General features: G+C 42.1%; 1 protein-coding gene across 7 annotated transcripts in view; it reads left to right on the top strand.

Moving 5' to 3' along the window:
• The window catches only part of LOC143355243 (uncharacterized), a 202,465-nt gene that overhangs the window by 161,905 nt on the left and 15,539 nt on the right, over positions 1-25,021 (top strand). Inside the window, exons 1-2 of one of the 7 annotated variants that reach the window (XM_076789912.1) lie at positions 20,603-20,834; positions 22,009-22,360. The exons of the other annotated variants lie outside the window; for them this stretch is intronic. Of the exons in view, the coding sequence (XP_076646027.1) occupies positions 22,252-22,360 (109 nt within the window). The 5' untranslated portion in view covers positions 20,603-20,834; positions 22,009-22,251. Of the gene's footprint in view, positions 1-20,602; positions 20,835-22,008; positions 22,361-25,021 lie in introns of those variants that run through there. 7 annotated transcript variants of the gene reach the window in all.

Here is a 25,021-nt window from a genome sequence, read left to right as displayed (position 1 = left end):
CGTAGCCGACGTCGCGTTTCGCCAAGAAGAAACACGTTCTCGCCCCGGCAAAAAGCCGAACGTATCTCTTCCTTTGTCCGTGCTTCTGTTACCTCGATCCATCCCCGTAGCTTGTATGTAGGCCAGTTTTTCGATGCCACCCACCCTCGTCTGTCCCGCGCGTCGTGAATAAACACAACGGACGCTAACCCGTGGACAAAGCGGATAAAATAGACAAAATGGACGTTCCATCCGACAAGATTGTGCCACGTGTCTCCACGGAATTGCGTCCGACGTCGACCACGAATCTTCCTTCCAAAATCTTTTTCTGCTGCTTCCTCTCGAACAGGAACTGCTTACCGTAGTGGGCGTTCTCGATATTCGAGAAACTGAGCCGGCTAATGAGTTTTTCTGTGTACAGACGGGCACGTCCGTAAATAGCGATTTCTCGTGTTTTATTGCACGCTGTAACGATTCCGCGGCGACACCGAGCATACCAATCGGTCAGGAAACTCATTTCGGCTAGACCATCGTCTACCAGTAACGACGCTTCGCGGCTATAAATCGCGATTATCGCCATACTCCAGCCCGGAATGGTCATTTCCAGAGGATTTCATAATTTCAGGACATCGGTTGAATCCCGTTCAGCGACACTGATCATTTTCCGTATCGAGTCTCGCGATAAGGGTTTTCTCGAATACATCAATATTCGAGCCATTATTTGCAAACATGTTCGTTGCAGTAACGTCGTAGCGGGTGGCCGAATTGCTAACCCTTTGACCACGAACTATTAACGAAAGGCGTGCCTTTTAATTATACGTTTCGCCTGTCTGTGACCTTGAATGACCTTGAGCAATTATAGTCACGGAATTCCCAATGAAAGGGGCTACCAGCGTAGGTGTTTAAGAAGGAGTCCTATTTAAACCAATGAAGGTGACCTTGAGATTTCTCGAAAAAGAAATGACACCGAGGCAAATATTTTCGTTTGTTTTTCCATTTTTGTCCTGAAGACATTCGACGTATTTTTTAAAACAAGCAAGTCAGCACCCCGTATGTCTCTTGATTAATAATTTATACTACTATAAAATTGAGTCGATTACTGTAGCTAGTACATTGAATGTAACAGGATTAGAGCTAAACCTAAAATTACGTGCTACTTGAGATACGTGGGACTTTATCTTAACACATAAATAATGGTTTCCTGGAAAAATGGTTTGGTTCGAGTTTGCTGCTCGCAGTGTATTCCGACCACCGGTGGAATCTGTGAATCAGGCAGAGGATCTTTCTCGTAATTGTACGTGCTACAAATGCCACGCACCCGCCTGGAAAAGAGGTAGCTATCTGGAAAACAGCGGGCATTGGTCGTGGCCGTTTTCGCGGATTTCTCGAGCTCGGTATCGTCGGTCACGTTCGAGCCGTCGCGCGTCGCCCCCCTGCGGCAATTCCGCAGCAGCTGCAGTTGCAACTGCAGTATCGGGCCTCGCACCTACAACACAGCCGACCTTATCCCGACATCTTTTGAACTAGCTCCAACCCCCTCCCCCCCCCCGGCGGAGTTCAAGTCCCGAGAAAAAGCCTAGGCCGGTCCTGTACCGGCGTCGGCTTTCACGTCGTATCAGCGGATTTATACTCGACGATGGCGCATCGCCGCCCCTAACCGCACGTTCATGCGCTCGATAATATCCCGCTCTGCGGTCTCACGATCCCTCCTTCGCGCCTTCTTCTTCTTCTTCTTCGTCGACCGACCAACCAGCCAGCCAGCCAGAGTTTCGTCGTCCTCTTGTCTCGCGAACTGCTCTTCTCCTCCCTTTTCTCCGTCATCTGATTACTCGTGCCCGGAATTTCTTATTTGCCCCGCTCGTTTTCAATTACGCTTCCTTCGCCGCGGCCGCCGGCGTCGTTTAGGGGTGACTAAGCCGGCGAATGTGTCCTTTCGTGCTAACCATTTCGGCCACTGAAAATAGTCTGTGAACCTCGTTTCGTGCGCTGCGAATAGGAGGATCCGTTGAAGCGTCTTTTCATTTCACGAACCTGTCGGTTCTTTAATCAAACGTTCGCGTGAGACGATCGCGGTCCGACCCGGCATTGAAATCACCAGTGTTGCGCTCGTGTATGTATTCGTGATTGTAGTCATTTATTTCCTTGCTGTGTCAAATTGTACCAAACTTTCCGTGGCACGTCATTTCCGGGCGAGTCCGCGGGTTAGTTCAATTCGCGTTCGCGTGTCTCCTTCGAGTCGAAAATTACTTCCTTCTTTTATGCTTTCAATATTTTAAATAAGATCTATGACTGTGACATAAGAATATGCACAGACCATTTCAGACATATCTTTTCGGCCATCGTAGAAAATTTAGGTTACCGAGGTAGAGAGTAATTAATTATGAACAAGACGAGGCCATTCAGGAGAATGAAATTAATACAACAAGCTCACGACATAATAGGAATTAGTTAAACGCCTACACTTTCCTATAGTTAGAAATTTCGATCGTTAATGTACTTATTCCCAGTGAAACTCGAGTCTCAACAGCAGTATCATTATCCTTGTCATATTAAAAGTTCTACTTTTAATTTTTTCCCTGCTCGAAGTTCGTGTCCCCTCGTTGTTCAACAATTCCACTTTACGAAGTTCGCGTTAATTATTCGCTTTGACGAAACTTCGATGAACGCTACCAATACAATTTATTATGAAAATCGATTTAACTTCTCGGAATATTTAAGCGATTAACGATTAGTTTTAGTTGTTATACTCTCCATTAGGGGGAGTGGAAACTCGTTTGCTTGGTTTTCTCATCTCGCGGGCTTAGCCGTAATTGAATAAAATAAATGTAATATAATTATTTCAATATTATTGTGTTATAGGACTTTTACTTAATTCCTCGTTATCCGATGATCGACTAGTTTGGCTTGCACTACTTTTCCATTAGGCGTATCACTTCAAAAACAGAATTTCATATTCCGGAAGTTGATGTTTTGACGGGAGCGTGCTGCATATTGGTGTATTTCGTCTAAAAGCTGTTTCCATGAGAACTAGCCAAATATTGTTCACGAAGACGCACCACGCATCGGTAACTACCCACGCCGCAACTCGGAATATTCCTGAATCAGTGCGTACCGGAGATAATAGCAATTTGTTCAGTATTGCGCCGGAGGCTCGACAATCGATACGGTAATACCTCGATGCATTCTCGTTCGGGTTACGTACGGAGCGGTAGATTTATGACACCATTGCAGGGGGAATTATTATTTTAGCCGACACGGGGTAATAGTTCGCGTGGGAGTGCCGTTAACTTCTCAAATTTATCTCCATTTTCGTATTCCTTTTTTTTTTTTTTGGTTTTTGTAAATTATACCCCTTGTTTATGCGCTATACGTAGACGTACGATGGTGTTTTTGTGCACGTTTGACAGCGCGCAGAATTTCAGTTTGTTATTCATGCCTTGTGATTCATGTCCGTCACGTTTCCATAAAATTCGGACGATGGTCCGTAATATTTGTGAAAGTTTGAATCGAAACAAAACAATCTCAAAGACTATTGTCTTGAAGTAAACCCGTTTGCCGATAAGTGTATAGAAAAGAACTTTAGGAAAAAGGAGAAAGTTGGAAAAGTGAAATTAGGTAAATGAAAGGAGAACGCGTAAGAGACAGGTGAGACATAGCTATCTGATAATACAAGTTAGTACTTCGTGACAATAAAGCCTGAATGCTCTTAAGAAATTTTATCAAGAATAATACATTGCATTACAATAATGCGTAAAGCTATTTGTGTCTTTCTTCCTGAACTTCATGTCTACACAACCACTTTTTGCTTTGAAAATCACGTTCTAGTTAAACTTACAATTTAAAAAATTATAGGACGATAAAGCTAGGTGAACAATGCAACATTTTTCTCACCAATTACTTTTTGTAAATATTTTGAAGACGAAGGTCGAGCGGCGGTGTCGGAGGAAAGTTGTTCAGAACGGTGACCTCGACGGCATAATTCAAGGTCATAAATAATTACCCTTTGCGAACAAAGAAGTTCCAATCGCTGTAACCATAAAATAAATCGCGGTGCAAGGGGTCAATGTAGAGGATGCTAACTTCGCGTTAAAATCCGCAGGCTGGCAATGACGTTTAGGGTAAATCGTGTATGCGCCGCGGGCCTTAGACACGTAGCTATCGTTACAAGGAAAAATGCAAACGCGCTCAGATCGAAGAAAGCGATTAGGCTGGGCGTATGCAAGCGGGGCACGGGCAAAATTGCACGGCTCGGCCGTTCATTGAGATCCGGTATCTTCGTGGAAGGTTCGCCGGGCTCCTCTGCCGGTCGAAGAGGGTAGCCTATCCCGCAGCCGTAAAAATCGACACCCGTCGGGACGTGCATTCAATTACAGCGGCGGAGGCTCGCAGAAAATTTAATCAATCATCTAGCGACGCATTAAAATAGCTGAACAGCATGCCACGGGGGCGTCGTCGTTCAGATCCGTGCTCCGCGTCTTCCGTCCATTTTCCTCTCCCGGCCGTTCTTTCGGGCGAGCCCACGCGGAATTCTACGGCTCGTTACTAACCGCGCCACACTAACCCCCTCCCACGATTAATGCTCGCAATTTGCATCGTTTCGGAGACCTCTCGTCCTTCTTCCGAGGCATTCCGACCTTCTTGATACGCCACCATCATAAAATCAATTGATTCCCCGACTGACATGGGAAGGACCATAACCTTTTACGACGCTGGCCAGAGTCGCCAGGTCAAGACTTGTTCCCCCACTCCAATTTCCCCTTCCACCGCGGCCCGGTCACGTGACGCGTTCCGTCTCTGTCGTGCGTACTCCGGTACTGGCAGAGAGGGGGTAACCTTTTCCCCTCGATTCGTGCTCACTCCCCTCATCTGGCGACACTGATGCTGGACACCTCCTCGGAACTCTAATGAGATATGTGAAACGTTAGCCATTACTTCATAGTTTTAACCCTTTGCACTCGAGTGGTGACTCTGAAGCACCACTAGAAATTGTTGTGGCATTATTTCAAAGAAATTACAAAAAATATTACAAAATATTTGTTACATTACAAAATTTCAATTTAATAGATTACTAAACGTTTAAATATTATACGTAGAAATCAGATCAGTTTCGTATGAATAAAATGAAAATATTGTAAGACGGAAGAAAAATTTAGTTTCAGATTGAAACTAGCGCCGAGTGCAAAGGGTTAATACGCCTACACTCTGTGTCAACAGGGTGCCCCATTTTGTGACTGAATGTCTGTTGAAATTAGTATTAACAAATCGTTATTTAACCCTTAACGGACCAATGCCGCCATATAAGCGGCATGGCACTTTTACTTACTGGGTCCGATGCCGCGTATATGGCGGCAAAAATCAAATATATATTAATAAATTCTCACGAAAATATAAATATTTTCCTTTCTATACTCGATATAAAAATGTTGAGTCCACAGTTTCTCTTCGTATGAAGAATAGATTGTACCTGGTGGGAAGTAAACTTGAAATACTTTCGGACCGTTAAGGTTTAATTTCCTCAATGCTATTTCTATAAGATTTCTACCTTTTACAATTGTGTTAAAAAATTTGGCACGACCTAATACAAGCCTTCCCTCCCAAAAAAGGAGATAAAAATGTATTTAACGTTATTTAACCTTGACATATAGAAACTACTCTTAAAATCAGAAATGGTAGACGTTGGAGTGCGACACGCGACGTTTCCGCGAGACGATAAGGGCGCGTGATCGCGGCGATTCAGAGGCCGATTTCCGTTCTTTGAGCGGGCCGTAATGACACACTGATAAAAAGCACACGGGCGGCATATGATTGCCGGTATCACGAAACGGCCCTCCGGAGAGTCTGGTACATATCGGTCGCGGATAAGAAACGTGCACACGTGCGATCACGCGTCGAGTCGCGTCCGCCACGCTCATGTAGTTTTCGCCGGAACGAGCTGTGGGAACGACTCGATAATAAGTTCGCACCGAACGTCCGATTCTCGGTGGGCAATGACCAACCGGAAGTAATCGTGATGCTACGACGTTCTCGTACCTGTTCCATGGATTGCAAGGTTCTTTAAGAGACTTTATTAGAAAATTATACACTTTGATCTGCGGTATTATAAAATTGTTTTGAGGCATTCAAATATTCTATATTGTAAAACGCACCTGTTCCATGGACAGCAAGGTTCTTTAGGAGATTCATTAGAAAATTATAAACTTTAATCTGCAGCAACTTAAAATTGTTTTGAGGCATTCAAATATTCTATATTGTAAAACGTACCTGTTCCATGGACAGCAAGATTCTTTAGGAGACATCATTAGAAAATTATAAACTTTAATCTGCAGCAACTTAAAATTGTTTTGAGGCATTCAAATATTCTATATTGTAAAACGTATCTGTTCCATGGTCAGCAAGGTTCTTTAAGAGACCCCATTAGAAAATTATACTCTTTGATCTGCAGCATTTCAAAATTGTTTTGAGGCATTAAAATGTTCTATATTGTAAAACGTTCCTGTTCCATGGATAGATTCTTTACGAGGCCTCATTAGAAAATTACACACTTTGATTTGCAGCATTTCAAAATTGTTTTGAGGCATTAAAATATTCGCCATTGTAAAACGTACCTGTTCCATGGGCAGCAAGGTTCTTTAAGAGACCTCATTAGAAAATTGCACACTTTGATTTGCAGCATTTCAAAATTGTTTTGAGGCATTCAAATATTCTGTATTGTAAAACGAACCTGTTCCATGGATAGATTCTTTACGAGGCCTCATTAGAAAATGACACACTTTGATCTGCAGCATTTCAAAATTGTTTTGAGGCATTAAAATGTTCTATATTGTAAAACGTTCCTGTTCCATGGACAGCAAGGTTCTTTAAGGGACCTCATTAGAAAATTATACACTTTGATCTGCAGCATTTCAAAATTGTTTTGAGGCATTCAAATATTCTGTATTGTAAAACGCACCTGTTCCATGGACAGCAAGGTTCTTTAGGAGACATCATTAGAAAATTATACACTTTAATCTGCAGCAATTTAAAATTGTTTTGAGGCATTCAAATATTCTATATTGTAAAACGTACCTGTTCCATGGACAGCAAGATTCTTTAGGAGACATCATTAGAAAATTATAAACTTTAATCTGCAGCAACTTAAAATTGTTTTGAGGCATTCAAATATTCTATATTGTAAAACGTATCTGTTCCATGGTCAGCAAGGTTCTTTAAGAGACCTCATTAGAAAATTATACTCTTTGATCTGCAGCATTTCAAAATTGTTTTGAGGCATTAAAATGTTCTATATTGTAAAACGTTCCTGTTCCATGGACAGCAAGGTTCTTTAAGGGACCTCATTAGAAAATTATACACTTTGATCTGCAGCATTTCAAAATTGTTTTGAGGCATTCAAATATTCTGTATTGTAAAACGCACCTGTTCCATGGACAGCAAGGTTCTTTAGGAGACATCATTAGAAAATTATACACTTTAATCTGCAGCAATTTAAAATTGTTTTGAGGCATTCAAATATTCTATATTGTAAAACGTACCTGTTCCATGGACAGCAAGATTCTTTAGGAGACATCATTAGAAAATTATAAACTTTAATCTGCAGCAACTTAAAATTGTTTTGAGGCATTCAAATATTCTATATTGTAAAACGTATCTGTTCCATGGTCAGCAAGGTTCTTTAAGAGACCCCATTAGAAAATTATACTCTTTGATCTGCAGCATTTCAAAATTGTTTTGAGGCATTAAAATGTTCTATATTGTAAAACGTTCCTGTTCCATGGATAGATTCTTTACGAGGCCTCATTAGAAAATTACACACTTTGATTTGCAGCATTTCAAAATTGTTTTGAGGCATTAAAATATTCGCCATTGTAAAACGTACCTGTTCCATGGGCAGCAAGGTTCTTTAAGAGACCTCATTAGAAAATTGCACACTTTGATTTGCAGCATTTCAAAATTGTTTTGAGGCATTCAAATATTCTGTATTGTAAAACGAACCTGTTCCATGGATAGATTCTTTACGAGGCCTCATTAGAAAATGACACACTTTGATCTGCAGCATTTCAAAATTGTTTTGAGGCATTAAAATGTTCTATATTGTAAAACGTTCCTGTTCCATGGACAGCAAGGTTCTTTAAGGGACCTCATTAGAAAATTATACACTTTGATCTGCAGCATTTCAAAATTGTTTTGAGGCATTCAAATATTCTGTATTGTAAAACGCACCTGTTCCATGGACAGCAAGGTTCTTTAGGAGACATCATTAGAAAATTATACACTTTAATCTGCAGCAATTTAAAATTGTTTTGAGGCATTCAAATATTCTATATTGTAAAACGTACCTGTTCCATGGACAGCAAGATTCTTTAGGAGACATCATTAGAAAATTATAAACTTTAATCTGCAGCAACTTAAAATTGTTTTGAGGCATTCAAATATTCTATATTGTAAAACGTATCTGTTCCATGGTCAGCAAGGTTCTTTAAGAGACCTCATTAGAAAATTATACTCTTTGATCTGCAGCATTTCAAAATTGTTTTGAGGCATTAAAATGTTCTATATTGTAAAACGTTCCTGTTCCATGGACAGCAAGGTTCTTTAAGGGACCTCATTAGAAAATTATACACTTTGATCTGCAGCATTTCAAAATTGTTTTGAGGCATTCAAATATTCTGTATTGTAAAACGCACCTGTTCCATGGACAGCAAGGTTCTTTAGGAGACATCATTAGAAAATTATACACTTTAATCTGCAGCAATTTAAAATTGTTTTGAGGCATTCAAATATTCTATATTGTAAAACGTACCTGTTCCATGGACAGCAAGATTCTTTAGGAGACATCATTAGAAAATTATAAACTTTAATCTGCAGCAACTTAAAATTGTTTTGAGGCATTCAAATATTCTATATTGTAAAACGTATCTGTTCCATGGTCAGCAAGGTTCTTTAAGAGACCCCATTAGAAAATTATACTCTTTGATCTGCAGCATTTCAAAATTGTTTTGAGGCATTAAAATGTTCTATATTGTAAAACGTTCCTGTTCCATGGATAGATTCTTTACGAGGCCTCATTAGAAAATTACACACTTTGATTTGCAGCATTTCAAAATTGTTTTGAGGCATTAAAATATTCGCCATTGTAAAACGTACCTGTTCCATGGGCAGCAAGGTTCTTTAAGAGACCTCATTAGAAAATTGCACACTTTGATTTGCAGCATTTCAAAATTGTTTTGAGGCATTCAAATATTCTGTATTGTAAAACGAACCTGTTCCATGGATAGATTCTTTACGAGGCCTCATTAGAAAATGACACACTTTGATCTGCAGCATTTCAAAATTGTTTTGAGGCATTAAAATGTTCTATATTGTAAAACGTTCCTGTTCCATGGACAGCAAGGTTCTTTAAGGGACCTCATTAGAAAATTATACACTTTGATCTGCAGCATTTCAAAATTGTTTTGAGGCATTCAAATATTCTGTATTGTAAAACGCACCTGTTCCATGGACAGCAAGGTTCTTTAGGAGACATCATTAGAAAATTATACACTTTAATCTGCAGCAATTTAAAATTGTTTTGAGGCATTCAAATATTCTATATTGTAAAACGTACCTGTTCCATGGACAGCAAGATTCTTTAGGAGACATCATTAGAAAATTATAAACTTTAATCTGCAGCAACTTAAAATTGTTTTGAGGCATTCAAATATTCTATATTGTAAAACGTATCTGTTCCATGGTCAGCAAGGTTCTTTAAGAGACCTCATTAGAAAATTATACTCTTTGATCTGCAGCATTTCAAAATTGTTTTGAGGCATTAAAATGTTCTATATTGTAAAACGTTCCTGTTCCATGGATAGATTCTTTACGAGGCCTCATTAGAAAATTACACACTTTGATTTGCAGCATTTCAAAATTGTTTTGAGGCATTAAAATATTCGCCATTGTAAAACGTACCTGTTCCATGGACAGCAAGGTTCTTTAAGAGACCTCATTAGAAAATTGCACACTTTGATTTGCAGCATTTCAAAATTGTTTTGAGGCATTCAAATATTCTATATTGTAAAACGAACCTGTTCCATGGATAGATTCTTTACGAGGCCTCATTAGAAAATGACACACTTTGATTTGCAGTATTTCAAAATTGTTTTGAGGCATTAAAATATTCGCCATTGTGAAACGTACCTGTTCCATGGATAGTAAGGTTTTTTAAGACACCTCGTTAGAAAATTACACACTTTGATTTGCAGCATTTCAAAATTGTTTTGAGACATTAAAATATTCTCCATTGTATAACGTACCTGTTCCACGGATAGCAAGGTTCTTTAGGAGACCTGATCACAAAATTACACACTTTGATTTACAACATTTCAAAATTGTTTCGAGGCATTAACACGTTAAGTGCCAAATATCATTTCCAAAGATTCTTACAAAATCAGTGTAATTAATGAAAGCGAAACTAGAAATTTTAAATGTATTATATGTGATGCTGTTTTAACCCGTTTGAAGTCTAAAGATCTTAATAGAATTCGGTTTATCTGGATATGTCACAATACAAATGAATGTCTAAACTTGGTCAAAAGTCACTGTCAGTCATATGTGAGCGACGGTGGCAGTTAACGTGTTAAAATATTCATGTGCAATACCGTAGAAGTTGGCGAAACACAATTTCCAAAAGAAGGATAGAGACGGAATAAAATATCTAGGGCAAGCGTAACTTCCTGTGCCCGAATAAGAGTTCGCCCGCAATGGTCGCTCGCCGAGCGGAAATGCTGGTTTTATTTGTCCTCGCAATAAAGGACGGGGACTTTTCCACACGATCCCCCTTTCGCGAGAGATTTTCGCCCGTAACTCTTCCCACGACGGAAATATTTCGCCCGTTTTCCAGTCGTTTTACGATCGTCAAACATCGGGCACAGTCTCGACATCGTTCGGCCACGCTTAAATCATCGCGCCGCGTCGCGTCGCGTCGGGAGGATAGATGCTCGTCCATTCTGTGTGTGCGCACCGGTGCTCGGTATCCCTGCGAAGCGCGAGATACTATATTTCACGGTCGCTTTACTGCCGAAACGTGTCTTTACACCGATTTACCTCTTTGCGAACGGGCGCGCACACTCTCGCGCGCTCGCGATGAGTTACTGCCGGCGATCGTAAACGCTCTGCACAATGTGCCGGGGACGGGTTTAATTCGCGAACGTGGAAATTGAATCGTGGAAGTGTTCGTCGAATGGGTTTTCGGCAGAGACCGAGAAAAAGTTCATTCCCGTCTGGGGGTCTGTTTCGCGAAAGTTTTCCTGACTTGTGTGCCGACCATAAACGGAAGAACGGAGGCGCGCTGAGCACGAAGTACCGAACAGACTGTGCCCGGAATTTTCATTTTCTTCACGATTCCAGTACACTCGCAAACTTCAGCATCGTCAGATTTATGCCGGGGACCGTGCGAAGCCCAATTTTTTCGGACGGTGGAATCAACCGTTTGCATTCGAAGCTCAACGCGTCTTCACATTTTCCATTCTGCGCTATTTTTTCACCAGGTTTAGAAATTAACTTTTACCGTGATACATCGGAGAAAATTAGCTTTCGTTGATTAAAATTAACTCGAATGACCGTGCTTGGAAAACAGTCTTAAAAATCGTTTACCGTTCGATCGACTGTACTCTCGAGATGAAAATATAATTGGATGTCTCGTCGGAAGTTTCTTGCCGCTCTTTGCTATAGTTTTTGCCCCCGTCGCTTATCTGCGAACCCAGAGGGGTTGCGTTTCTCGTTGAATTAATTAAAATGTAAATTTCGTTCTCTATTCGGTGAAGGTGAACGAATCGTCACTCGTTTTGCATGCTGTTTTCCAGTCTTTTTCCGACTTCTCGCGGATTCATTCGCTTTGACAAATTGTTTCTTCCTAGCCCGGGAGCGAGCATATCCGGCGAGAAAGCTCGGGGAAGAAATTGCCGGCAGCTTCGCGCGGCGAGCTCTGCTCAAACCGGTCGTATTAGGTTCCAAGTCCTCCGGACGAATAACGTCGCGACTTTATTCCTGTGCCATCCCCCTTGCCCCCTCCCCCCCCTATCTGCCGCATAATTCACCCCGTGGATTTTATTACGAGTCCCGAGACCATGGTTTTCCTACCTCGACGCGGATGAATTTATTTTCTGGGACGGGTCGGGAGTTAGGTTCGTGGCACGCGATCAACGTCGCGCGGTTAAGCTGCTTCTTCATGGTGGGGATACCGTGGAACATTTTTCGTGTCATTAATCTTCTCGTTTGTCAACCGACGAAAATACAGTGAATTCTCGATCCATGTCATGTTTCCGCTCGTGGTAGTGGGGATAATTCCGCGACATAGGGAAATCACTATACTTCGAATTTCAAGGAAATATGACCTTCTTCTGGTCCTCGTAACGTTTAACCCCGTCGCCGTACGATTGTCTCCGCTGTTACTATGATCAGAACATTTTTATCTCGAAGAATGTTGGAAGAAGAAGACAAATTAATGTTCGTTATGTATCTGCATTTATTTCAGGGAAATCACTGTACTTCGAATTTCAAGAAAATATGACCTTCTTCTGGTCCTCGTAACGTTTAACCCCGTCGTCGTACGATTGTCTCCGCTGTTACTATGATTAGAACCTTTTTCTCTCGAAGATGGTTGGAAGAAGAAGACTAATGTTCGTTGTGTATCTGCATTTATTTCGGTGCTTGCGTTGGAGGAAACATTACAGCTGTGCATTTGTCGATTGATATTTATTTATTGTTCAAGCAACAACTCGAACGGAATTTAAAGCCGCGAAATTGTTCGCGGCGCAGCCGTCGAAACGAGAGAGAAACTCGCTCGAGCTCCGTGGAAAAAATTATTACCGTAGATTAGTCCACTCTGCCTTCTTGCGACAGACCTAAAGTGACTGTCATTATGCCTTGCGGTAGTGTTGTAGCTCTGACTAACGAGCGCACGCTGCACCATGTCCGCAGCTGTGTTATCGCACGGCGCAGCCTTAAAGTTCTTGCATTTAACCTACTTATACAGTTTCCTCGCGGGGAACGGACTCGCAGTCCGCGACGATCTGTTTAATTGCACGAAAAAATCCTCCGTTCCCGCGACCAGCCCCTTTTTCCCTAGTCGACTCGCAACAGCATCGTACGCGTTAACAAACTTTTTCCGCCATTTACTGCGCGTGCCCGTTCAACCGTGCTGAACTTTTCGAAAAGTTCTTTTTTGTCTCCTTCGTCGCAGACTTTACTAACGATAACCGTAGCAGTTCGCGTTTTATTCTTCCTGGTAGTTGTCTATAACACCACGCTTTTACAACGGCCATGTTAACACCTTACAGCTTGCTCGCGATAAACTATCAACTCCGTAGACCTTTTACTCAGTTGCCACACGTAAAAAATAATTCAAAAATTCTCACAATCATTTAGAACACATTTGGAAAATGGTAGAAGCATTAAGACAAATATTCCCAACAAAATAAATATTTTAAAACACTGTATTAACCACTGTTTTAACCTATTTGGAGTGCAATATTTTCGAGCAAAGTTCAAATTATTTATCGATTAATTTGTCGTGTTTAAAGCGTAATTCGTTTGTTGCTGACTAATTTCACAATAGTCACCGTGTGGTGACTCCTCCAGACGTCCGTGCCGGTTCCTTGCCAGTGCGTGCACACGCAACGCGAGGGGGTTGCACTTGTGTGCACACACCCGACCTAATAAAACGAGACTGTTCGTGACGCAGGGCGGGGCTCATTAGTTAATTAAACAAACTGTGGGTCACGTGCACGCGATCGAAGGTTACAGTTCTCTTTTGTTGACGCAGACTTCGTGCTTCGGTAAAACGTACGATTAACTCTGCCAACAGTTTCACGTGCAGACGCACCGCCAGCTTAAAACACAACTAGAATCAACGTTCATACTGCATGGATACGTGGATTTACGTTTACGTGTCCTGAAACATTTGATAATTGTTTACCATTCGCTGGGATCAAAGTTTCATAAAGGTGATGCGTTATAGTTAGCGAAGCATGTCAACAACGAAGATAGACAGCGAAACATATGGCGACCGAACGTGTTAATAAAAAAAACTCGGTCAATAAATGTCGCGCGCGCGTAATGTCAAGTTTTTTAAGTGACACACGGTATTCAATTGACCTTTACGCGAATTGTGCCATTTCTAGAGTAATTGCTTACATTTCCCTCGTGTTCTCAGAAATATTATCAGAATTAACTCTTTGTTTAAATTTTATGAGCTCTGTCATTGAGATTTACTAAAAACTTTCCTCCGCATATCGCTCTGTTTTATCGGGTAAACTTCACCTTGGCAACCCAGAAATTTTTACCATTTTTTTTATATAATCCTGTCAATGTTTACGAGAAAATGCCAAAAATTCAGGTTTTAATGTCAGGAATTCACTGGTTCAAAAGTTATGCGTGTTTAAAGTCTAGCGATTTTAATTTCCATTGACGAAAGTGTTACCAAACATACGAATCAATGAGACCGAGTGTACACTAACCTATTGTTATCGGAATTAAACAGAACAATGAACCCGTTCGAACTATCGCTGCGTTCGTCTGCGCCCTGACTATAGTTTCGAGGGTAGTAGAGGATTCGGAAAATAGCGATTCGGCGAAACAAACGCACGGCGTATTTTCATCGTGAATTCTAGCCTCGTAAGGAGGTTGCTGGAGCTCGAGAGCGATGGAATAATTAATCGACGAGAAAAAAATGTCCTTTTGTTCGCTTTCGAGTGACAGAGTCCTCGCTTCAAGCACGCTCGACTCGAGCGTTCGATTGTTCAACAGACATTGTTTGATTTACGGTACCCGAGGCTCATTTAAATACACTTTAATACACACGCACGGTGCCCCCCTCTCTGAATTTACTATGCGAGCTCGTAAATATAGGCAGTTTTCCTATTGTAAAAGAAATTCAGCGGCGGGACAATGATCCTCTATATATCGAAACCAATGTGTCGTTCGCTGGCGCCATTTTCGCGATGAATGCGGAGGCGCTGGTATAATGAATATATCGCGGTCGTTTGCGTTAAATAAAGTTTCCTCGGTGTGCAAAGGCTGCAGTTCATTTTCACCGTTAATGATTTCAATACGCGGAAGTGAACACGTTATCGAAATATCGATTCAGATAAACTGGTAGCTAATTAGAAAAACGGTACGATTTTAAAGTTCGTGTACAAAAATCAGAATACTCGATAACGTTTTATCGAGACTCCACAGATGCGTTTCAATTCGTACTTTCGTCGTGAAAACTCGCCTAGAAAAACGCGTATCGAATGTCTGATGGTAATTGGAAGTTGCATAATTTGCCGCCTGGATAAGCTTGATGAACGGCGTGTAATATTTTTCATACGGTTGTACACGCGAATATATCGCACGAGTATCGACGCGATCGATGTCACAGTTTTTTTTTCCCGCACGTGTCATCGACACGAGCCGATGCTGCAGCGGAGTCGACAAAAATTGACAAACGTTCGCAAGAAATCGATGGAAACTAGACACCTGGGAACGACGCACGCACTCGTGGATTTCGCAACCGCTTCGAAACGACAAAATCAGCAGGCGAATTTTTCGATCCGATGAAATCGGACCAGCCGATGGGTTTTCGGTCGCCGTGTAGGCGAGCGGCTCTGCCCGTTATGGCGAATCCCGAAGACCGGTTTTTCCTTCGCAATTCGACAAATATGACGCAGCTGCCTGCGTCAGATTCATTGCCAATAAAAGGTACGGCAAAAGGTTACCCGGGCTCTCATTAACACTCGTCGGAACGCGCGAAATATTTCAAGTCGCAGCCCCCACTTTGTTCTTTCCTGCTCCTTTATTTCGCTCCCGGAGAGAGAGAGGGAGAGAGAGAAAGAGAGAGAGGGGAGCTGTTTGCCCCGGGGGCCGACAGCCTGATTTGTTCAGCTCGCCAGCTCGGCTAATTAATTTACTAATTATCGCCGTTTAATTGGTAGAGCGCGGAATGCTCGGGTATTCCCTGAGAATATTCGCGACGGTGGACAAGAAGGTCTTCTGCCAGGAGAATAAAACGGGAGCACTGGGTAACGTCGATCCTATTATTACGCCACGAGACGAGGCTTCGTGTTAATTAATTCGGCAACTGCTACGCGAAATGTCGACGCTCGTTCAATTGTGACCCGATGAGTCGTACAATGCACAGACGGAAACGAAATAGTACGTTTTAACCGGTTAACTGTGGCATTTAATTTGAAAAATCCCTCACCGCGCGGAATTAAAATCAAGCAATGACGAATATATACGTCGAATGCAGGCCAAATTCCGCTATTGTAAATTTTGCGCAAAGAGGAAAGCAAGATGAGAAAGAATTACATTTTTATTCGATAAGAAATTAACAATTCATTAGCGTTAACCGTACCGCAGAATTTTTGGTGACGTGTATTAAATTGTAAGGCAGAGCTGTTCAGCCCGTACGGGCATCTTCTTGCCCAGGGCATACACGGAATGGCGGGCACGAAGCCACGCCCCTGCGGGCAAGGCTGCATGTACCCCCACTCCGTTAAGTCACTTGCCCGTAGCTGTGCCCACGGGCATCGGCGGGCGCCCTTGCCCCAAAGTCGCCAGATCAAGACTTGTTCCCCCACTCTACCTTCCCCTTCCCCTTCTTCCCCCCACGCTTCGATCACGTGACGCGTTCCGCCTCTGTCGCGTCTAATATTTTGTTTGCACAACATTTCACGGTTTATCCGAGTTTTTCATATGGACAGATTAGCGGAAATATTGATTGGTATCGATTCATTGTTCCATTTAATGCAGAAAACTGGGTTAAGTGTCCCAACGATAACGAAGATTAAATTTCGTGCAATAATAGATGCGCGTTCTAGTTCATAACTAGACTACGAATGCATTTAAAGCTCGAAAACATCTTCACAATGCAGAAAATCGTATTTCCATTATACCGAACTCGTTAATTAAAAAATCGGGATTCCACTCGCTCGAACTGTCTGCGAAAATGTTTACGGCGTCCTAATCTTAAGTGGATCTTCACGCGTTCATTGCATTACGTGCTCGAATTTATGAAGTCGATAGGCACGCGTGTGTATAATAACAGCAAGAAATTAATTGTATTCGCAAATCTCCTAGAAGTATTTTTCTGACTTTTACGAGGCGGATTAGAATACATTATAACGCGTCCAAGTGAGTCGTGTGACTTACGATTCAAGAGTTTTCACATTTAAACGGGGACAATTTGCAATCAGTTTGGACAGGCGAGGTTTCGCCGGGCGGTTGCGAGCAAGTGCATTGGTTAATGAAACTCTTCCACGTGAATAAGGAAAGCGAGAAGAAGCGGGGAAGAAATGGAGCCTGACAATCTTATCGAATGCACTGCCACGCAGAAGCGGAACTGTGGGACGTGAACCGGCAGCGCAATCTGTGCAATAAGTGCAGCACAAGCGCAGCACGGCGAACACAATAAAATCTTAGAGAACCGCTGATGATATTGACAACTATTGACACAGAATTGCTCGACCGTTACATCACTAGGATCACGGGGGTCAGACGCAATTGTTTCCACTGACGCCACCGTCGACATGTCACGGAAAATTGTGATTTTCGTCGGCGAAAGATATCACGGGGAACGGCGAGAAAATATGATCCATCAATGAGGGACTAGACCAATGATCTATCCGGTTCAATTGATCTAGTCTGTTGCGCTATCGCTCGCTTTGCATATTCGCATAATTACTTAGGGTGAACGAACCTGCGTTCGTGGCAGACCGCCGCGATGGAAAAATGTACGCGAATACGACGAATGCTCAAGACACGATAATATCGCGAACGAACGATTCTTTGCGATTAGATCCGAAAACAATTCTGGGAACGTGCGATCGAAGGAAACGATCTATTTGTTAGAACAATGGAATGAATATATTATTTCCAATATTCTAAATGTTCGGAAGAAATTTGGAGTTACTCCAATTAATATGAAATTGCGGATCTTTATGCAAAGTCAAATTTTTATACGTCAATCGCAATCTATAAGAGCTAAGTAAAAATTTATTTTGCTCATTATTAATATTTATGTGCCAAAAATGGTATATCGACATTGTTAAACTTTTTTAATCTTTTTACTGTTGTGAAATACACCTACTCATTTTTGTGATAAATGCATAAAATCCGCAAGTCTACCCTTAAAAGTAGGATACGGTATGCAGGAAGTTTCATGTTAATACTTTGTACCGAATTTTTCTAAAAAAAAAAAGAAAAATGGGCAAAAAACCGTAAAAAAGACACCCTTCACTGTGAAAGATCCCCTCGAGTGTTTATTCGCTAGATAGGTCACCCTATTTCGCATAGTTTATAAAGCAGAAATTCAATTTGGAGCGTATCGCTCGCGCAAAGCCGCGTCTGACTTCGTTCCGGAGATGCGGCCGAAAGTTAATTACTTTTCAGGCTGGTATTTTCACGGATTTCGAAATACCGCACCGTGAACGGGGACTCGCGTCGAACGCGAAGGAGAAGAAGCTCCGATGTGCCCGCCAGACCCTGATAACCGTATCGGTCGGCATTAATCACCGCCTCCCCGTATCCTCCCGTTGTTCCCGACGTGTTTGACACGCTCGACTCGCTCCGGCGACACGAATTACAACGCGAATTAGTTGTAAGCCCGGGGAGAATGATCCACGAGGCGTTGAACGGCGTCGATTGTAATTTATCAAATCGCCGTTGGCGCCCACACTTCAATCAATACGAATCCTCTGCCCGTGGTCCCTGAACTCTCTCGGCCGTCTTCCTTCGCCTCTTCGCCAACGAAAATTATTCTTCGTCGTCACCAACGAAAATTATTCTTCATACTCAGCTCCGGATCTCGACTGTCTCTCCAGCCCTGCTCTTATCCACGTAATTGTTTAATGCGTCATTCAATAATTTTCAAACTATTATCTAGTACTCCAATTTTATCTTTGCTTTCTTCTCTCCTTTGCATTAGTTGTAATATATTGTAGCAGTTGTGGAATCCCTTGCTGTTGGAACGGTGTTATTTATCTACTCAAAATTTATTATAATTCCAAGGGATTGAAAAGAATTAATTTTCGCCACCAACGAGGAAAATTATTCTTCATACTCAGCTCCGGATCTCGACTGTCTCTCCAGCCCTGTTCTTATCCACGTAATTGTTTAATGCGTCATTCAATAATTTTCAAACTATTATCTAGTACTCCAAATTTATTTTTGCTTTCTTCTCTCCTTTGCATTAGTTGTAATATATTGTAGCAGTTGTGCAATCCGTTGCTGTTGGAACGGTGTTATTTATCTACTCAAAATTTATTATAATTCCAAGGGATTGAAAAGAATTAATTTTCGCCACCAACGAGGAAAATTATTCTTCATACTCAGCTCCGGATCTCGACTGTCTCTCCAGCCCTGTTCTTATCCACGAAATTGTTTAATGCGTCATTTAATAATTTTCAAACTATTATTTAATACTCCAGTTTTATTTTTACTTTCTTCTCTGTAGCTGTGGAATCCCTTGATGTTGGAAAGGTGTTATTTATGTATTCAAAATTTATTATAATTCGCAGGGATTTAAAAGAACTGTAACTTCGTCTACTGTTATCTTATTAAAATAATCCTACTTCCAGCCATAGCAACAGATGCATGTGCGTTTAAAAAGATAAGCTGGTCGACATTCTGAGAAAAGCGTGGGGATAAGCTGAAAAAGTGAAGTTTCGAGGAAACAGTGTTTTCAACTTCTGTAAACGATTTCAAGACAAGTAGGCAGGTACTTAGGGCACTCGGCTTAGTTTACTATACTAGGACCACGCGGAAGACCTCTGTTCCCTTGTGAGAAATTTTTGAGATTGTCGCGCTGGCAATTCGTAAAAACTGAAATGCTTTTATAGCTGTTACAATTATTATTTCTCGGTCATTGGCTGTACACACGAATTCATAGTCACCTCAATCAAATAAAACTAAATTTTTCTTCCGTCTTACAATATTTTCATTTTATTCATACGAAACTGATCCGATTTCTACATATAATATTGAAATGTTTAGTGATCTATTAAATACAAATTTTGTAATGTAACAAATATTTTGTAGTGTTTTTTGTAATTTCTTTGAAATAATGCCACAACAATTTCTAGTGGTGCTTCAGAGTCACCACTCGAGTGCAAAGGGTTATTACAAGGCTGACTCGATATTATCTGGCGGAGGGTGAAGGATCTGGATGCAAGTTTAAATAATCTATAAATCTTCAAACTAAAAATCGAATTTTCGGTTTAATCGACTCGGATTTGTCGGAGGATAGAGAAAAAGGTTAACAAAGGTCGAAAGGTTTGCCGTCCGCATGCGAATCCGCTCGCGGCTTTCTCGTCGCACTATCACCTGTTTTCTCCGATTCCGGTCGAGGTGTCTTTGGCTCGGCGATGGCGTGAAATAATTTTTAACGGTAATAGCTGGCCAATGGACGTTTGCGTAATCCCCTTTGCATGTCTAGCTCCGGTTCGCAAACGACGGAGAGCCAACGGCAAGAGCAAAGGCAAGGCACACGCAGGGATCACCTACACGCAAGCGTGGAGCGCGTCCGCGCGGAAAACTCTCGAGGCAAGCGGCAAGTGTATTCACCTTAAGGCTTTAAGGCCTTTAGTCGAGCGCCGCTCTACGCGCCGTAAACATGTGATCTCGTCGCGAGTCGCCGTCTTCGCTGCTCCGATCGTTCTCAACCATTTTCCCCGGCCACCGATTCAAAACTCGATTTTCACTGATTTTTAACGGTGATCGAAATCGGGAGAATCTCTCCGCACCCTCGTGCTCCGAGTGTTGCACCTGCGTCGAGTGATTAAAGACTACTGCGCTCAGTTTATCTCTTTATCATCGCACGCGTGAAAGACAACAAGCAGGTTCTTGATTCAGAATTTCTGTTTTATTGCTTACTTGAACGCTAAATCTATCGCCACTCGTCGGACAACCCAATGATTTTATTTTACGATAAAATGTTTTTATCCGAATACATGCTGTAATCGAAATTGCACAAAATGTAAATAAATTGAATCGTCTCGTTTTTAGAAGGCTGTGCATGTATGGGAAACTTTTCGTGCTCGGTAGGTTTAGTGTTACATTACGCGCGTTGAAGTGTATAAACCGTGATTCTACAGAGATAAGTCATAGAAACGTAATAAATTGTTTTCCTCGGGGTTCCGTTCTCGAGAAAATCAAGTTTGCAGATGTATCAACTATGCGCGCGCGTTTGTTTGATTTTTCTTGAACAAACAAGTTTCCGACTTATCTTTCCTTGTGGAATCGTTTTGTGTACGATTTCGCGATGTTCTGTACGTTGAATTTTGGAGCATTTTATTCAGCAAAGTGTTCAAATAAATTTGTTCTCCGAGCTAGCGCAATATTATTTTTAACGTGCATTTTCTGAAAATATTCATTTTTCAAAATGAACAAAATTTCCAACCTTGAAGATACCTTGAGCATCGACGTTGTGCAATTGTTTCTTACATAATTCTGTGGATTTTCCTCGACAAGATAATATATTTTCAAATCACATTATGAATGTTTAAGTATGACTAATACCAGAGCTATCGGGCGACTCTTTCACAATTTCTGAAACGAAGGCAATGATTCACGAGAAGCGATCTTTATTCAATATTATAATAAAAATTGTACGAAGTTTGAATTAATTTGCAATAAAGTGATATTTAAACTGTGATTAAGCTATGATTGAAATGAAAAGAGCTGTTACGATGAAGCGCGCAGATGTTTTTCAAACCTGAAAATTAAGAGGTCCTCGACTCAAATTTGAGAACCATTTTCGGCGTCGCTCATTTCGCCAAACCATTTGGTTTCTTTATCGAAACGGATACGTGATTTTCAGGTTCAATTAACGCCGTGTACACATTCGCGGTTCTCTCTATCGCAATTAGTAATTAGACTTTCACTTCAATCAGTGTTTGAATACATTTACATATTCATAGCACAATATTAAGCCTCATCATCGCATTCGGGCATGATCGTTCCTGTTAAAGCACAAGATATCTTCAAAATGAAATTTCTGAATCTACCTGGCAGATATCTACGGGCAAACTGTTGTTGAAATGTTACAAAACGGGGGAAAAAGTTGTGAAGCGTGATTAGACATTCCTGAGAGCGAGTGTACATCGAAATTCCACGTTTATAGTGACCGTCGGTAAAAATACGCCACGGTGGATTGTTTACAAACAGTGATCGACTATCGGACGCCTGGTGTGCTGTTGGTTCGAGACGAGCCACGTGTTGTTAGATTAAGATTGGCTCGATGCTGTTGACATACCGATGCCCGGTGACTGTGATTGGCGTCGATCCACGTTTCCGCCGGGGGACCCGAAGATGCTAGGGAATTTCGGTAGCAACCAGAGCATACTCGGTTTTCTGTCCAGCAAAGGTACGTCGACCCCGCTCCGCCATTAATTCGCGCGTCGATTGTTACGGCAGATGAGTCTCTCTCTCTCGCGAAGTTAAGTCATACGTCCACGCGTGCTCGCCAAGCCGAGAGATAAACTCCGCTTAGAAAGCCAGAGATAGAAAGCGATCCTCCCGGCGTCGTTGTTCCAGGACAACGAATTCTAAACCGGCGAGATCGCTTTCGTCCCGATAACCGGGGCCCGCCGTTTTGTTTTCGTTTTCCGTTTCGCCTGCTCCTTTCCCCCCCCCCCCCCCCACCACATTTTTCGTTTCGCCCCGTTTTGCCAGGGCGCGCATAATTCTCAACGCATCGCTGGCGTTTAGGCTCTCTGCTTTCATCGAGGCGAGTTATCGCCGTACGATTATCCCGTTCAGACCGGACGAATTGTTGCATTGAGTTTCCGCTCGCCGGGGCGGCGAAGTTTCATTCCGGTGCACGCCGGTTTCATTTTTTTATCATCTGCGTGGTACAGCCGGGAGCAAAACGGTGGGACACCTTGCAACGTTTTCTTGTAACTGAGACAATACAAATTTCTGGATTGACGTTGTTGAAAATATCTGGGGAAACTAGACAGTTTTGAACTCTTGACGAATCATAGGGATGCGTTGTACACGAATGGCACCGATCGAGGCAGAACAAATAATACAAATCTCTGCCAAAAAGGAATAATTTTCCCGCTGAAATATCGAGGAGCCTCTAAGAAATATTTGTATATAATAATAAACATCGTGAGACGCTATGTGAAATTTCATTTATGTTATCTATTGATTAACCAATTGACGAACGGTGCCCTCTAGTTTTGTCCCCGACTGTACCATGGGCTAGTTCACGTGCGCTGCCAACCAGGAAGAAAGGCATAGCTTATTTTCATAATTCGCTGGCTGCTGCTATTCTACACCGCGTTCTAATTGATTGTTGAATGGCCACGCTGAGCGTTGACTCTTTTTCTTTTTTCTTCGCTGTTTGTCGTGAGCTGCTTATCGCGTAATGAGTCATGCTAAATGACACCGTGACTGTGCGCGGAAGGTGGTCGAATCGATTTTGTGTTTGCAACGTTTCCGCATTATTCAGACATTTTAGCGTCCCGGCTGGGGGAGTTGTAAATCATTAAAGCGTAATTATTTGCAATCAATCGAAGCACGTTCTGCTGTTGAAAACAATCTCCATCAGTTTCTGTGCGTTTACTCCGTCCTATGAACAATTAACGAACGTTCAGTTTGGGGGATGAATGATATGGATTTGAGTTACTACTGAGAGATTATGGGGGCCATAAGTTAATTTGTACACCTAATCAATTAAAGCAACAACGCGCATTAAATCTATGCGATTAACTTTAACGCGAAATTCCAGGCTACGATCGTCACAGACTTGCGACGCCGCTGGCGACCGTGTTAAGTTACGCTCGTTTAACGTTATATTCAGCGACTCCCACCAATATTCGGACGCTCTTAAAAATCGCATAACTTTGCCAATATTGAACTATACTACTTGAATTCTTTGAGAGGTTAGAACAATTGGTTCGCTACATAACGTGAAAAAATGTTTGATGTGAATTACTTAATTCGTCCTTATGTGACCATTTTGAAACATCTGTAGCTCATTACAACGACCGATTTCGATGAAATTTTCAGAATACGTATAATTCATACAGCCCTACAAATCGTACTTTCTAAAATTTCAATGTAACACAACTTTTAGTATTTTCTCTGCAATCTCGACCAATTTCAATTTTTGTGAAAATTTGTTTTCACTTTATGCAGCAAACCAATTGTGCCAACTTCTTAAGAAAATCCAAGTCGTATGGTCCAATGTTAACAGAGTTATACGATTTTTAGAAGCGTCCGAACATTAGTGGGAGTCCCTGTGGGTCTCGTTGCTCGTACACACCGTCGTCAAAATGGCCGAGCGTCGCGGGCCAACCTAATCGGTATTAGGGATTCAGTGGACAACGCGTTCGGTCGCGGAGCCCCGAAAAAAATGTCTAGTTTCGTCGCAGCACGGTCTCCCACGCGCTAGGGAGAAGGGAAACGCAACGCGTCGTATCGTCGACAAACGATCGACGCCACGAGCGAACGTGGTTCGGCGTCGAAGGTAGCGGCTCGGAAACACCAACGTGTCACGTGTCTCTGTGTCAGCCGCGGATCCTTGCGGGAATACAAATTGAACGTTTCCCAAGGCGTCCCCTGCCGGACACCATGAAAACGGTGGCCGCGTGACTAACGGTAATCTATGGTGTATTCGCGAGTTACGACAGTTCTTGCCGTGTTATTCCACCGATTCGGACGTGGAAAGTGCACGCAGCCGTAGGCGGCCGTCACGGTTTCATTTTCATCCGCATCGAAACTCGGATGCCGATCCATTGAATAACTTGTTTGCTCGTAAATTCCCATTAGGGCTCTCCTGGGGTTTGCGTTCCGCACGCGGAGCCGTGTTTCATGGCCACCGAAGAATCAAGACGTTTCTATCGCCCGTTCCTTCGCCGAGCCTTAAATTCTATCTACACTTTGCTGGAATTGCGAGAGGAATGTTCGACGGGTCGGAAACCTAACTTTTCTAAAACATTGGTCGCATAGGAAACCTGTTTACCGTTTCGAAATATAAATATAATATTAAATTGGTCCTATAATACGAAGGTCCTCA

This window comes from Halictus rubicundus, chromosome 6 (assembly GCF_050948215.1).
Source record: "Halictus rubicundus isolate RS-2024b chromosome 6, iyHalRubi1_principal, whole genome shotgun sequence".
Classification (NCBI taxonomy): Eukaryota; Metazoa; Arthropoda; class Insecta; order Hymenoptera; family Halictidae; genus Halictus; species Halictus rubicundus.
Note: the sequence above shows the minus strand (reverse complement) of the source record. Positions and strands in the feature narration are given on the sequence as shown.